Raw genomic sequence first — 16360 nt, 5'->3', positions numbered from 1 at the left:
ATCTGGGCTGAGGTATCCTTTACCCCTTATATTCAGCCTGAACCACTGTGCACGAAAGCATGCAGGATTCGTTAGGCCAGGGAGTCCTGGGTTCCTGTCCCTGTTCTCAGAACTATTTCTGGCAGGGAGAGAACACATGACTCCCCAGTCACAGTTGAATGCCCTAACCACTCGCAACGTGACCCTGTGATTCTTGAATGCTTTACTACACAGTGTTTCAGCAAGCGTGGAAAGGAAGTGGCCACGCCAGGACTAGTTCATAGTCTGGTGGCTAGGGCACTCTTCTGGGCTGTGAGTGACAGGGGCTTGAATCTCCTTAGGCCAAAAGGGTAACATCACGCAGGTCTTTCATTTCCGGAGCAAGTCATCTAACCACTAAGCCATTCCATAAAAGCCTCATTTTAAAAAAGGTGAGCCCTATTTACTTCTCAGACACATGGAATGGATCTTGAGTGTAGGTAGGTGCCCTGACCCTAAAACTCCAGAGACAGGTAAGAGTTCACATGTCCCTGCGTTTAGCATTTCGTCTTGCCTAGCTGTAGGCAGCTCCCCCTCTTAATATGCATTTGCATTGTGATTATCCTTTTGAGATGAGAAGCACACAGCCCCTTTGCAGAAGATGGAGTTGTCACTTGTCTGTGGTTTCCTTTCTGGGTGTCAAAAGTCCTGACATGAGACATGCCAATCACTTATTTGGTTAGAAACTTGACTGGCTGCATGCAGTGAGCCCTATGAAAACTGTTGCTCACCACTTCAGAAGTAAATTAAAATTTCTGGATATTCATCTCTCCTCGACTCTGCTGATGTCGAAGGAAAACCTCTTCCCTTGTTAACGGCAATAACAATAGGGCAAGAGCTGCTCCCAGTTTCAACAATGAAGACATTTCTTTGCTCTTTCTGATGAAAGAGTATGTATGTAGGACAATGCATAACTGATAGTTGTTGCAACAAAATAACACAACCATTTCCTTGAGGTGAATAATTGATTTCAGCTTAGTAAGTTTTACGTTGTTTAATAATAACCTTTTGTGTAAATAATTAAAGGACTTTGGCAGAAAAAACTGTGAGCCCTGTTAGTAGTGCAAAGCAAGGAGCAGGACCAGACTGCCATGATGTAAAAGTGAAGTAGAAGTGGAAGGTAAGAGTCAATAGGCATAGGTCATGTTTAAATTAGGATGGAAAGATCACCTACTGGAAATCGCACTCAGAAACCTTGCGGTGGTCATTCATTCAATTAGCGTTTAGCTGGAACATTATCAGTGTTGTTTGTTAAGGGGCACTGGGTGAAGACTGTTCCAGGAAACAGTAAAAACATAATTGTCATAAAACATTCTCCTCTGATACACATAAACCTGCTTATCTGTCTCCAAACATATAATTCATCCCTAACCTGCATTTTCAGGTCTTCTGAAGAATTACGACTGAACTGCTAATCCAGGTCACACGCACTTGTCCTGACTTGCAAGAGTCACTGTTCTGCTGAAATGTTCTGTTTATCTTTCTCTTTTGTGACAAAATCAACAGCATTGCGGCCGTAGCTCTGCGCTTGCTGTGAACATGGAGGGTAGTAACAGGTTCAGGATTAGCGTGTCACACTTAAGTGAAATATTATATTATGGCAAACCTGTTTAAGGAGTACTGTCTTGGCAGCAAATGGAGAAACACTTCAATATTAATGAAAAAAAATGGATAAACATAGGAAATGCATGTGTATCCCTGGAATAATGGTCAGTGCATCGACTTTACATTGGTCCAACCTCTGGTGCTCCAAGGAAATCTCATAAAAGAGTGTTTCCTCTGTCTGATGTTAACATTACAAGACAGACAAATAGTTCATTGCTGAATAGCCAAATAGAGGTATTTTGCATAAATACCATGGTGGCCCCTGCCAGTTTACACAGATTTGAAATAGAGTCAGTGCTTTCTTATCTTGAGAGAGTCCAGAGGAGAGCTATGCGCATGATCAGAGGTCAGGAAAACAGATCTTACGATGATAGGCTGGGAGACATGGGACTCCTTAGCCTGGAAAAGCGCAGGCTCAGGGGTGATCTGATGGCCACCTGTAAGTTTATCAGGGGTGACCACCAGGATCTGGGGGAACGTTTGTTCACCAGAGCTCCCCAAGGGATGACAAGGTCAAACGGTCACAAACTCCTGCAAGACCGTTTCAGGCTGGACATAAGGAAGAAGTTCTTTACTGTCCGAGCCCCCAAGGTCTGGAACAGTCTGCCATCGGAGGTGGTTCAAGCACCTACATTGAACACCTTCAAAATTAAATTGGAGCTTATCTTGCTGGGATCCTATGACCCCAGCTGACTTCCTGCCCTGTGGGCAGGGGGCTGGACTTGATGATCTCCCGAGGTCCCTTCCAGCCCTGATGTCTATGAAATCTATTCAGCAGAAAACTGATCGCTTTGGGGAATCTTTCACTTCCAGTTATGCCTGGGTTTTAGGTGGATGAACTAATCAATTAATTAGCCAATTAATTAACTTGGGTGCAAGTGGGATCAGAATTTGACCCACGTCCTATGAATTTCTTTGCGTGATCTTCCACTGAGATCAGCATCGGTTTTGTCATTGATTTGATTGGGATGAGCATTTCTTCGACAATCCTGGTAAAGCCTGGATTTCCCTGTTTGTTAGTTAGCAATTAAATGAATGAATGAGACTTTAAAAAAATCAACATTACTTGCCATGATGCTGCAAATGTTATACTGTTTAGATAAAACATTGAGGCAGTAGTAAAAGAAGATCTTAGTGCATCACTTTGTTTCCTGAGAAGATACTGTCACTTGTCCACTTGTCATCTCCAGTGTAATGACAATTGTTGTCTCCAGTGTCATAAAAAAGGAGAACCCAGTTAAGACCCCATGTCTCTTATTCTCTCATAAGTCTGGTATTTTTCACTTTTACCCCTGAAGATGGTTAACATCCAAAATACCAAGTCATGAGATTCTAGTTACAGAACAATCAATTTTCTGCTGACTTTTGCATTTGTTGCACCTCACTGACCCTGTCGTGACTTCTGTAGTGCTGCATGCACCGTAAACTCACCAGGTTTTATCCAGTATTTGTATTCAAGACATTAATTCCACTTTATTTGTATTCAGATCTTTCTATGCTGTCTTCTTTTGGGGTCCCTCACCTCCAGTTTGTCCTCTCCTTGGTAAGCTGAGATGTTGGGCAGCCATCAGCATATACTTGCCTTAGTTTTCATAGTAATGAGTTGTGCATCTCAATACAAAAACTGTCTTGCTCTGCTTCCACTGCATGAGCTCACCATTGTAATTTCATGTTGGGAAAGCACTGACAGCTTTAATGGCATACAGATCAGGAAAGGAGATGATATGTTGTTCAAAAAAAAAGCGGAAAGCATATTTTCCTATCTAAAGTGAATCCTGCACATTGTATGAGTAACCTTCCTCAAAGCAGCTGAGGCACTCATAAATGAAAATACCAGGGAATGGGACACATGCAGGGTCCAATTCTACTTTTAATTATGCTGATGTAAATCAGGAGTAAAACGAGAAATGTTACTGTTGCTCCACATGTGTGAAATGATGTGAGAACAGAATCAGGTCCCGTCAATTTATGTTTTTGTTATGATTTCTTTCTTTCTTTTCCTCCCAGTAATTGAATTAGAACCTGGGCAAAACTCTAAAACTATGCTTGAACTGGTTGGAAAGTAAAACAATTGTGTCTACCCCTGGCAGCAGCAGTAGAGAGTGACTTTGTAAATCTCAGGTTTGAAGATGCCTACCTGCAAATTCTCAGCTAACTTATTTGCAAGTTCAAAACCTAAGCACCTCGGAGGATGTCACAGAGAATGCAAAGTCTGTTGGTCACAGTTGTTCCATCAGCTTATAGTCATTATGCTGAAACCATCTCTTCCTACTATTTGTAGCCTTCTCACAGGGTATGTCTATAGGAGATGCTTTACTGTACAGTAGACTAATCTGTGCAGTGGATTAGTCTACTCCTGCGGCAGCTGCCAGCAAGCCCTGCTGGGCATGGGGCTTGCTGGCAGTGTGTCCCAGTGTGCATGCCGCTGGCTGCAGCAGCAATTGTCTCCCATCCCATGCGTATCAGGATTCCTACCAATGTGCACAGGGTCAGGAGACACCTGCCACTGCAGCCAGCAAAGCTCTCCTGGCCCAGTGCACATCAGGACTGAGCCATGTGCCCCCTGCCAGCCCCCAGGCTAGTACCCCAGGGGAGCCTGGAGCTGGCTGCTTCAGGGGGCAGAACAGGGCAGGAGCAGCCCTGTACCAGGCTGCATCCTTTGGGAGCAGAGTTGCTCACAATAGGGTGCATGTGTAGACATGCTTCTGGGGAAGGCTTACTGTGCAGTAAGCCTATACTGCATTAATAGCACCTGTAGACACATCACAGGGTAGCATTATTTAAGCTAGCAGCAGCAGCACAGGAATTCAATGCGAGTTACTTCGCCTTGCTGAGAAACAGTGTAAATTGTATAAGAGAACTTGACATCCCCACCTCGTGGCTGATTAAAGAAACGACCAGATCAAAATGATTCCCAAACAGGAAGTCTCACCATTTATTTAAATGAATAGATTGTGTACGTTGTATTAGCAAAATCACTTTGAATTGAAATTACTACCCCAAAGCACCATATAACATAAGATAAATGATACAGAACACAGAAATACTGCAGTATTCATGAACATGGAAAGCAAAGCTACAAGTTACTAATACACAGTTTTTTCTGATATATTGCAGTCATAGCCCAGGTGCCAGGGGAGCAGACACCCAGGAATCCCACTGTTGTCCATGAGAGTTGCTTGTGTTCAGCACCTTTGAAAATCAAGCCATTAAACCATGTTTACAAAGGACATATTTTAACTAGAATCACGCAAATGTACTGTCCACAGAATAGTACAAACCTTGCAGGAAAAAAATCCATCAAAATGTTCTAAATGTAGTACAAGATCTTTTAAACAACAGGCTTGAGATGGAAATTGCCTCAAACAGCAATGACTGTTCTTTACAAAGAGAGCAGGGTACATTTAAGGCATAATTAAAGAAGTATGAAATTCAGTCGGCAGAAACACCCAGGTTATTCAAGGGTATATGTTATGGCTATTCTGTTTGTGTCACTGCAGTTCATGCTGGTGGGTTGAACTGGTCACAAGAAAAGTTACATCCAGAGAAAACCTATGAATCCTAAAAGCAGTACTACTTGCACCACGTCAGCCCTCTTCCCTCAATGAAAAATAGTTTAGGCAAAGGGCAAAGAGGGAAAAACGAAGGGGAGAGAGGGGGTGATATTATCCAGCCCCACTGAACATGGTTTTGAGTTCCACGCTGAATGTGGTGGAGGCAAAGGGAACAGGGAGGATTTAAACTGCATGATGTGCGTCAGCCTCCGGAAAGAGCATGAGAGGGCCTCATGCTGTGAAGCTGTCCAGCTTGCTCTGTTCCACAAAAGGAGGCGATCCCTGGGGTACAGTCAGGCCCTACCATGGCTTCTTAATGTGTTCATGTCTGATTGATTGTTGTATTTGCTTTCCTGCTCTTATGCAGTTGCCCTTTGACCTTGGGGCCAATATGATGAGATGGCAAGTATCAGCTCTCATTGAAGCCAGCAAGAGCAGTGGGCTCCCAATGCTTTGCAGGAGGCACTCATATTTAAAGGATCCCAAACTAGATGGCTAGTACTAGATGTAGGTTATAGAGCCACAAGTGATTGCTATCAGTGGTGAGATAGGGCAGGGGCTCCCAAATTTGGGGGCAACTTTACAGTCTTATGAGTTCCACTGTCAGTCACAAAATTCCTCTTCTCCTTAGTCCCACAGTATCATCCTTCCTCCCCACTTTGAAGATAATCTCCAGGCTCTGTACTAATGCCTGAGTGCTGCCACTAATGACCTCTATTCAGATGCGTGTGATGTAACCTATGGCATACAGTACAGTATAGTGCTTCCAAACCCAGGATGAGCTGAATTTGGGGGGGATTGGGATCTGGACTTTCATAGCTGGAAGAAGGGCAAAAATGGCTCAACAGGACCCTTACAAACTGTGGTCCAGCTTTGAATTCATTGGTCCCCGCTCTCCCCTTTGCCTGGAATCGTGGGCAATGCAGAAAAAAGCACAGCTGTGCAAACAAACAAAAAATCAACCTGGTTCATATGTTTCAGCGTTATTCAACTTTATGTGATTTTTTTTTAAACTTGTGTGAATTCCACTGAAAAAATGGAGGAATTCTAAGTTTATACTAATGGAACTGAAGCAGAATCTGTCCCTTTAGTTACAGTGCAACCTGAGAGCATTCATTGTAGTAGGCAATAAAGAGCTAAAGAACCTTATATTAAACATACCAAATCACCATTGAAAATATCCACAGCAATTTGAACCTTCAAAAAAATCCTTCAATTCTAAGATTATCTGCACAAGGCAATATGATAAGTGTTCTTGCCATTATAATTAAACCTAGTGGCAAAAGAAAAAGAAACATCCCCCATACACCACAGGAACGATTTAAAACCCAAACACAATGCATTCAGTTAAATAACAACTTTTCTGTTCAATTGCATATGTTTCTTAGGACTGGATCACTGAATGAGAAGCCTGGAAAATACATACAAGTTGAATAAAGCATATCCCTTAATCTGGTGCATAAATGGTTACATATTCATGTGTAGACACAGCACGTGTACAAGCCACGGTAGAGGTAGACCACGCTGACAAAAATGGATTTTATTCTAACTTCAAGTAAACTGTGCAGGACAAAGTCCAAAACCTATAGGCATTAAGAATAAAAAGGAAAAATTGTAAGAACTGTTGGCTGGTACTAACATCACAGTTCTGTTTCCACAAGTGGAAAGAGGAGACGGAGACAGAAGTAGCAGGAAACCAGAATGGTCTGTGTAGCCAAAATTAGAGGGCAAGTGTGCGGCTAACTTTAGGATTTACACCAGTAGCATCAACAGCTTTGCTTGGTTGATATTTTATTAGGCTTCCACAACACATTCGGGTTCTGCAGACTACAAACTTTAATTAAACACAAAACTTTCTAGCCGTTAGGTTTGTGAAGAACACCTTCTAAAGGTAAACTGCCCAGCTGTATCTAAAAGTAGCTTGAAAGATTTCCGAGACGTGTTAAAATGCCATGTTTTTTTTCTCAATGCTGAAGCCTAAGGACACTTTAATAGGAAATTTACTTTAGAGACATGTCATCAGATCATGCAAAAATGTGTATGTGTTTGCATTCTTGATATGTGTGTATCGTGAACAAGGGGCAGTTTATATGGTTACTTTTCAAAGAAAAATCTCATCAAGTGATATGCAAGACTAAAAACACAATTGAATTATATTGCCCTTTCTAATTTAATTTTAAATTATGCAATATTCTTATGGACCTGATCCTGCATACCCTGCTCATGCAAGCGATCAAGACCAACAAGAGCAATCCTCTGATTTCCAAGGGGTTACTCCTAGGAGTAAGGAATACTCAAGTGAGGAAGGTCTGCAGGACTAAGTTCTCAGGATAAGATTCACTCAAGGCCCTTTCAGCTAAAAAGCTAGACTGTAGGCCTGATCTGCAAAAACATGAAATAGCAGCCACCAGGGATGTGCTGCTAATTATTGGTAGTCTGGGTAATGCCTTCCAGTAAATCTAGATCATCTGATCTTTGAGCACAGTGGATTGAACTTCACCTTAACATGCAACAACAGCAGGTTTATAACATCATTGTAATTACATTTTGAATTGGCTATTTAAATAGAAATTGTACATATTAAAATGTGTTTCCTCAATACTTCTATCACACCGATTCGCATATGATGTAGAATTAACTGAAAAAAGAATAAAAGCCTTCCTGAGAATATTTACTTTTCAGTTTGACTGTACAGTGTTTTATTACCGATGACAACATATAAATGACATGAAAAGGTTTTGCCACCAGCAATTAGGTGGTGTACAATGACAGAGGAGAAGCAACAGCTAGTTGCTAGTTGCACAGCTAGTTTAACAAATATACACATAACTTTCTTTTTTTGTACTCACCACTTCTCCATTTAAACCCCAATACGCAGAAAGCACCTGAAAAGACTCAGACTTCATCTCACTGCTGTGACATGATTCACAGGGGCAGGAAACTGAGAAGAGATTTAATAACTGCTAAGTAAATATTTCCTTTAAAGCACAGACAAAATTCTTCAAAATTTGTTCTCCTTGTTTGCAAAATGTGGGCCAGTTTAGCTGCTGTCAGTCTGCATCCAGATGACTGGAGTTACATCAGTTTTTTCATCCTCATGATGCCGATCTCTCCTATCATCCTGCTTCTCACAGAATTCCACTTTGCCAGAAACAAAGAGGTCAAGAGACACTCTCCAATCTTGGCTAACAAGCTACTTTCTGCAGCAAGCTACAGGAACTCTACCCACATGGAGTAATTTGATCAACCCCTAATACTGGAACCCAAACTAGATCAACCAGAGAGTGCTGTGGAACATAGGTAGAAATGTACACAAGCAAATAAAAATGCACTGCTTTTATACCAAAGTATATCAGTGCTTGAGCAGAAAACACCATGCAGATCCATCTCCAAAGGTCTATTTTTTGAATGGGAACACAACACTCTTGAAAAAAAGACTATGAAGTATCTAATCATGGCACCCTTCATTCTGTCTTCCTTTTTATTCAATTCTTCACATGCAGTTTGGCACTGATCAGAAGGTTATAGAAGTTGGCATCTAGAAAGAATTTCTACAGAAAGAAAGAGGAAATTGTAATCAAAAAGTAACATAGAAGTCAGGCTTCTCAGAATGTGTCCCAGTAGCATGAAGAAAGGGCTAGGGTATAAATTACGGGGTGGAGGTTTAAACAGTAAGGCTGAGAGGTCATTCTAGCTGCCATTTTTAAGCGCCTTAAGTTTTCCTTACCCATTTAACTGGGCTGTTTTGGATATGGAAGGAGAAATGACAAAGCAAGTGTCTCAGTCCAACCAGAGAAATGTTACACAAAACAAAATCTACTGGTTCATCTGGACACTGACCAATTTGTTTTAGCCAAAAAGAAAAACCCCAGCAAAATTGTATTTAGGGGAAAAAATGCTATAAGGAACCACAAGGAAAATAATCTCATTGGCCACACTGAAGAGTGAGGTAGGAACTGAACCACCATGCTCAGGAAACTCTATGGAGTCAGCTTCATTCTCCAGGGCTACCAGTTCATGACACACACACTTCATTTTTAAGCTCTGATGGAAGTGTTTCCAAGTGGGAACCAAACAGCGTCTATATGCATGCTCAGGGGCAAGGGGGGAGGCATTTTTGAGTGGTTCCTGAAGAGTCACTCTAATTAAAACACTGCAGCATCATGTGTAATAAGCTCCCACATTTAAAGATGGCCGTGGGATGCTTTATCTAAACCTCATCAAATAAAGCACCGCACAGCCATTTTAAAACATGTGGGGGCTTAATACACCTGATGCTGCAGTGACATTGAAGTGTTCTCATTAGAAAGTGCAGCAGACTTGATTGAGTCTCCTCTGATGTGTTCTAATTAGAACACCAAGGAGCATGTGTATAGCCAGTTTTAGAGCTTAGATTACTGGCAATTTAATTCATTCCCAGCCCTGGGAAATAGTAACATTATCTTACTGACATCAATTTTCCTTCCCAAATTTAAAGACAGTTTTATTTGCAGATGTTGCTTGAATGCAGTTATGTCACTTGCAAGAGACAAGGATTGCATTCAGACCTGGTTGTCATGTCACAACAAATCCATTACTGGACAAGTATATCCATTACTGAAAAAGAAAGCAAATCTGTTTTTTCTTTTCTTAAAACTGCTGTTGGGCCAATCTGGGGCCACCCAGTAACTTCAATTCCAGTTCCATCACAAGGAGCTGAGAATGTATTGGATCATGCAGGATTGGGACTCCACTCCAAAGAGAGTGGGAAAATTAGGTCACCTCTTCTGAATAACATAAGCCATCAACACCTGCAAAAAAAAAAAAAAAAAAACTTCAAGGAAAACGATCCACAAATACAATGAAGGAAAGTATAGCATATAAAAATAGTAAGTTCATATCTTGGCTGGTCACCACGAGAGAAAATATTGGTCCTATAGGAACTGTCTGACTTTCACCAGTGGAATTCTTCCTGGCACAGAAGATGACTTCAAAACTTTCTCTGCCTAATTCCCTGCTCTTCTACCCTCTGTTCCCCTGACAAGGGTCCAATTTCCCTCAAGAATCAGAGAGAGAATGATCTTGTATAGTCTGCTCTATTATATAAAAAGTAACAAAGCCCTTTTGCGCCACAAAGAAAAGCAAACCTGTCTCATAATACAGTGTATGCATTATGCATCTGCTCAAGGGAGAAAATATGGGTCCAATTCTCTTCTTGCACACATCCACATAAGTGGGAGCAACTCCACGGCAGCTGATGAAGTTACACTAGTGCAACTGTGAGGAGAAACCAGACTTTTTTTTCTAAACTTTTTCCTTAGCTAGAGTCATCCTAAGTTAGCAACTCTGAATCCTTTGAAGAAGGAACCAATGGAAGACACTTGCCTTCAGGGAAGAAAAATCCCTGTTGGCCCTGCTGGTTTAAGATCAAATGTATTTAATGTGCAATATTGACTTCACAAGCGTGGAGTAAGAACAAGTTTCCTCAATATTTTTCTATGAAAAAAACCATTCCCCTCCAGAGGAGAACATGACTGTCCAGCCATCAGCACAGGAGTGCTAATTCACTAATCAGCTGTTCGTCATTATTTAAATATATATGATGCTTGCTTTGTGCCATTTGTTTTTAGCTTTCTTTCCCCTGTTGTTTTTTTGGAAGGAACGTAATTATTCGTGTGACCATTCTTCTTGAGATTTGTAGATGAGTATGTTTTTAGGCCCTTGGTAGGGGCAGCTGAACTAGGGAAGGCGGAGGGTTGCTTGGGGGGTCTAATGTTACCAATGCCCTGAATCTTAGAGCTACTCTCACAAGGCTTCATATTAAGAAGTTGTTGCTTGGTGGTTGGCCTCTTTTTTGCCTTGCTCCTCATTTCATTGCCTTGCTTCTCACAGGTTTGCCCCTGAGAAGACAATGAGCCACCCAGCACCTCAGCAACTTTCAAGTGATTCGGATATGCGTCTAACTGGCTGTTTTCTTCACAGTGTAAATCCCTCCTGGGACCTGAATGAGTGGTGTGGAGCTTTGCGACATTTTCTTGGGGAGTTAGCTGCTTGTTAGGCAAAGGGCTATGCACGGCTTTGCCTTTAGCCGGGCTTTTTAGGGCCCGAGCGATAGCAGGAGCAGTGCGAGGCCTAGCTTTGGCTGCCTTTCCTTTCTCGTTCTGCACGGTTTGCATCTGCAGCCACTCCAGCTGCAAAAGCCGATCGATGTATTTCTCCAGGAATCCTGCTGGGCAGGGCGGAGATTCGGATTTCCCTTCTGTGTTCACAAACACTGCCAACTGCTTCAGGTCCCAGGAGTTGAAAGGGGGTGGGAGGAAATCTGGGTAATAATACTCGGATTCTTTAAACTCTGCGTCAGAGTGGTGTTCCAAGCAGACAGGGTCAATTTCTTCTGCTCGGAGGTTGAGTGCTGGTGGCGTGCATGGAGATGGGGGAATGGGAATTCTTTCTGAGTCAGAAAGGTCACTGGCGCTGTCCTCATCGGCATCCTCTTTAATGATTTGAACTGCTTCAGAATCAAGAAACATCTCATTCACAGAAGCCCCTGGATATTTAGAAGTGCAGGGAACAGCTTCAGCAATGCACTCTTCAAGATTGCTTTTGCACTCTCTTCTTTTATTGCTATAAAAACTTTGCATCAGTGCATCTTCTGCCCCGTTGCCACCACACTGTGAACTACACTTCAAGCTAGAAGGGATCCTCTGAAGCACAGACTCCTTCTCCTTTTTTTCTGGGAGGTTCTTCCTCGGCCCCTGTACTTTGTACAGCAATGCACCAGCACCCATCGCTCTATATCAGAAAGAAAAAGAGAATTTACTATAAAAATAGTCTCCTTAGGGCTTCCTGCTTCACCAGGGCTTGATTCTCCCAGAGTTTATAGGAGCTGCCTCTGAGAAGAGGCTTACATGAGTAGAAGACAGAAAATGAAAGATAAGCAATATATACATGTCTGTACATGAAAACCTTTACATGAGAGAGAAATATAAGCTGGCCGAAATCTGAGCATGTCTTTACACCTGGTGTGGGGCATGGGGGTGCTTTAATTAGAGTGCCCAAAGCATCTTGTGTATTCATCGTCCCACACTTCAAAACGGTGGCAGGGGTGCTTTAACTAAAGCTCATTTGACAAACTTTAATTAAAGTGTCCTGACTGCCACTTTGAAACATGGGGACACTGAATACAGGTGATGCTGGGGCTCCTGGAGCGTGCTAATTAGCATGTTCTAGCAGACTCAATTAATTGTTCTAATCCGAACAAGTCAAAGCAGGCCCACATTGCCTACAACCCTGTGTCCTGGGTGGGGCCCTTAATAGTTATAATCAGGGATCCTGGTTTTCTCTGATCAAAAAAAATTCCCAATTTTTGGTTTAAAAACAACTAACCCCAAATCCACATTTTCCCATCATTTTAATCTCTGACAAATGTGGATTTGGGGTTACTTTTTTACACCAAAAACTGGGGACTTTTTTAAATCAGAGAAAACCAGGATCCCTGGTTATAATATGTATTTTATGTGAAGTGCAGAGTGTATGAACTTCAATTTGGCTTGAAGGTAGTGGCTGACCCTTACAAGAAAGGACATTTGTGCTATGAGAGATTTCATTTCTCATATTTGATATGAGAAATGAAACAGCTAGGTTCTCTGGGCCAACAACTGGCATATATCAATGTTAACTCTCTGACTTTGTTGAATTATATCAGCTGAAAATCTAACTCCCTGAGCCATTAAGTGCTGACTATTAAAAACAAAAACATTAGTTCTAAATGAGTGCACATGTTCATCGGTCATCATTACAGAGCAAGTATTTGCCTCCAGTTGTCATGAGTCAGAAGATACCAGTCTTGAAAATGGAAATAGCGCCATGTGGTCCCTGTTGGGAAGTGCTGCCCTTTTAAACACAACCAGCTGTCTGTTCTCCAGGCAAACCCAAAATTAACTGGTGGAATATTTGGTCAACAACAGATTCAAACAGTCAAAAGCCCAAAGGAGGCTACAAACACCACTCTGACTATGGATGAGAAGCTGCAGTGGCCAGGGTCAAGACCCTGCAATAAAAACAGACTCAGTGTAACCCTGAGCATATGACCAATATGCAAAACAGATTTTCTTTTCCAGGGAGTCCACATAAAAAACCCTCTGTCTCACTTTCCAGATGAAGTTGTAACAAGCTCTGAAAAACATGCTGGGTCTTCATATTGTTTATGCTGCAGGCCTGAGCTCCTCATTCTGTTCAGCTGCAAAGTTTTCATATATCAAAAAGCTTCTACCCAGTCCTTCTCTGTTCTCACGGAGTCTCCATTGTCAAGTCTTTACACAGCTCCACAATGAAATGGGTTTGTTCCAGATGCCAAGTACCCTCCACCTCTCCCTTGCAACGACTCTTAAAACCCACCTCTTGCCACAAAAATGTCCTATTTTGATTCTTCAGGGACTGTACCATCAATTACCTTATGCTTTTCCTTATTTCTTCTTCCTGGCTCTGTTTTTTTAGTGGAAGCCTTTTGAGATGGATAATAAGCTTCTATTTTGGTAAGTTAAATTTGCATGTCTAATATGTGAGTATGAATGTGAAAGATGAACTCATGGCCCCTTTGATGCCAAAGGCATTAAAAAAAGATCTATGGAAATGAGTTGAAGACAGTATAAGAAACTTCACCTGTTTTTCTGATGATCCTCATCTAGCCTATTTCTTTCCTTGCAAAGAAAATTTGGTTGATCATCACCCTGGGTGTGATGGGAACCCTAGAAATCATAAGCAAATATGTGAACATATCATTGCAGTAAAGAAAAAAATTAAAGAAAAAAATTTAGCCTACTTTGTACATGCACAAAGAATTTGAGTGATTTACCTTTTCGGTGCCATTTGAAACAGTCTTTCCTAGTCTGCTGGGAAAAGGTTTCACATGGGGGATTTGTTTCTTTAGTCCTTTGGTACTTGCATGGCCCTTACCACCACTGGAACTAGCAAGGGTTAAACAGGATATTTCTTTCAAATAATGATATACTTGATAGTAACAGCATCAACGAAGTACAAGTTTGCAAGGCAGATCAACTTGTGTTGGTTGTAATTATGCTTTAATCTAAGAGCACTTAAGACTCAAAGGGCATATTGCATCAACTATTTAGTAGTTACTTCTAATTTACACAGTGCTTAAGTGTTTAGCACAAAAATAGATCATACATTAGTAATACTTTTGCACTTTGAGTAATGTACTGAAATCAGAGGCTCTCAAAGCAATCTGCAAATATTAGTGATTATCAGTATTGTATTCCTTTGTACAGAGCCTAACACAGTGGGTCCTGTCTGGGACTAGGCACAACGGAAATAAAAATATACAACGATAACAGTATAGCTAGGCAAATCCTGCTAACCTTTCGTATGTGCATAGTCCCACTGACCCTTAAAGGATTATTTTAGGAGGGTTGTAAGCAGAACTTGGCAGGGACTGTACAGTTTGTTATGATATTTATAGTAGCTGTGTTACAACAGCAGCATAAAAAGCAAAAGGCACAGTTTTATATATCATGGGTTGGTGCATTTATCAGTAGCAGAAACCTCACATGCATTCAAAAGTAATGATATGCATTATGCACTACAAATTTAGACAATTTGAAATTATGAATCGGGGGATATTGCCTCACCCAAAATAAATCAAATGAACTCTCTTTGCAGGCATAAACCAACATATTATCATTAAAAACAGCAACTTAGCTAGGATTTAGGGGAAGTGTGTTAGTACAACACACAAGAAACAGCATACCTAATTTTAAGAGGCAGCACTTTAAGACGTCACTTCAAAACAACAGAAAGCAAATTGTATCCTGCAAGTCTATTTTCAGATGAACTGCAGTCAGATGCACTAGTCTATCAGTACCTCGGATTCATTTCTCTTTTAAGTCTTTTTTTTTTTCCTCTTTTGGTGGGTTTTTTTGTTGTTCTTCCTTGTTTTGTTTGTTGGAAAATGCTCTTTAATTTTTAATGGCTTATAGATTAATAAAAGTGAGTCCCAGTCCCTTCAGTATTAAAATAATCACTTGAACAACTTTGTGACCTGCACATAAACTGTCTGATCATCTGTGTTGTTGGGGCCAAAAAAAAAAAAAGGGTAAAAGAAGGAAATGATTACCTGGCTAGGGCACTTAAACACACAAAACAGTTACCTACTAATCTACATTAATTTAAGACTGCCCTAACTAAAGAAAGAGAAAATAATAATTTCCTTACATTACCATTCCTTTGTGGGGTTCATGGGTTTGGTTCTCCTTTTTCTGTGTCCCTCTGTGCAGTAATAAGGAGTAATCTTGAATGCCTGGTCCCATTATTACTCCCTTTAAAGAGTATTTGCACCTTTTATTTTTGCATCATCTTATGTAATCTTAAACAAAGGACTCCCGGTTTGTGTGTGTACAAGACAGAGCATTTCTGGGAGAATGATCACCACATCCTGTGGATGCAGTAAACAGACACCATGCACCCCCCTTCCCCACCCCCGTGTGATTTAATCCGTTTTTAGCAGTAAGAGAAACACAGTCATCTACCAAATAGTCCTGCCAACCGTTTCCCCCTCCCCCATCATTGGCTTAAGGGCCAGCTGCATTATTCATCTTACTATTGCTGATCCTTGCTGAGCTGTCATCACCAGAGTACTGAATGGAGAGCAGAGCAGCACCGGCAGCAATGCTCCCCCTCCTTGGGGAATAGGTTGGCCATTAATGCTGCAAAGCATTGTGGGCCAAGGACAGCAGTGAGATACGCACACTGTTCTGCAGGAAGCCCTGCTGCTGCAGTCATCAGGCTCAGCCCGCCCGTCACTCCTGACTAGCATACTTGGGATAAGGGGAGGCTGAGCTAATATTATCCCGTCACATTCGTGTCTTGGCACTGTTCACAAACACGCCCGTGAAGCATTGGTTGTAAAGGCAAAAAGGTTTTCCAGCAGTGGAAGAAGAGCAATTTTTTTTTTTACTTTGCAGCATGCTCTCTCTTGCTTTGCTTCATTTTTCCCTTATGCAAAATTCGGTATATGAAATGGAGCTGAGTCCCATGCTCATACCCTTGGGGATGTGCTCTGATTATAATGAGAACAGATGACCGTGCCCCCACAGGTCTTACCCTGTAAGCTGATGTTTTAGTAAAAACAATTCTCGGAGCGTTTTTGTACCCGCTGGCAAATTTTGACACTGTATACAGCTCAGTTT

At 41.5% G+C, this 16360-nt stretch overlaps 1 protein-coding gene across 4 annotated transcripts; it reads right to left on the bottom strand.

Annotated features, from left to right (window-relative positions):
* Positions 1-4542: 4542 nt before the first annotated feature.
* On the bottom strand, positions 4543-15880 carry FAM217B (family with sequence similarity 217 member B). Of its 4 annotated transcripts, none has more exons than XM_090020447.1 (5): positions 15772-15880; positions 15387-15490; positions 14011-14122; positions 13818-13903; positions 4543-11948 (listed from the first exon to the last, which is right to left on the bottom strand). In XM_090020447.1, the coding sequence occupies exons 1-5, from the start codon at positions 15796-15798 to the stop codon at positions 10742-10744; spliced, it is 1536 nt and encodes a 511-aa protein (XP_089876573.1). In that variant the 5' UTR covers positions 15799-15880; the 3' UTR covers positions 4543-10741. The 4 variants fall into 4 exon arrangements, with proteins under 4 accessions (XP_089876573.1, XP_089876574.1, XP_089876575.1 ...); XM_090020448.1 differs by having other exon boundaries at positions 15392-15490; positions 15772-15866; XM_090020449.1 differs by having other exon boundaries at positions 15392-15440; positions 15772-15855.
* Between the last annotated feature and the right edge of the window lie 480 nt (positions 15881-16360).

Source organism: Crocodylus siamensis, chromosome 10, assembly GCF_052110815.1.
Source record: "Crocodylus siamensis isolate JL-2025a chromosome 10, ASM5211081v1, whole genome shotgun sequence".
In the NCBI taxonomy this organism is placed as follows: Eukaryota; Metazoa; Chordata; order Crocodylia; family Crocodylidae; genus Crocodylus; species Crocodylus siamensis.
The sequence above is the reverse complement of the archived record's forward strand: the minus strand, read 5'-3'. Positions and strand labels throughout refer to the sequence as shown.

Excerpts from the sequence above, each read along its gene's own strand:
- FAM217B (XM_090020447.1), bottom strand. The coding sequence starts at position 15,798 with ATGACAGCTCAGCAAGGATCAGCAATA. Across the intron at positions 14,123-15,386 it reads CCCCACAAAGGAATGGTAAT|TTCCAGTGGTGGTAAGGGCC; the intron begins GTAAGGAAATTA and ends AACCCTTGCTAG. Across the intron at positions 11,949-13,817 it reads GAGGATCATCAGAAAAACAG|AGCGATGGGTGCTGGTGCAT; the intron begins GTGAAGTTTCTT and ends TTTCTGATATAG.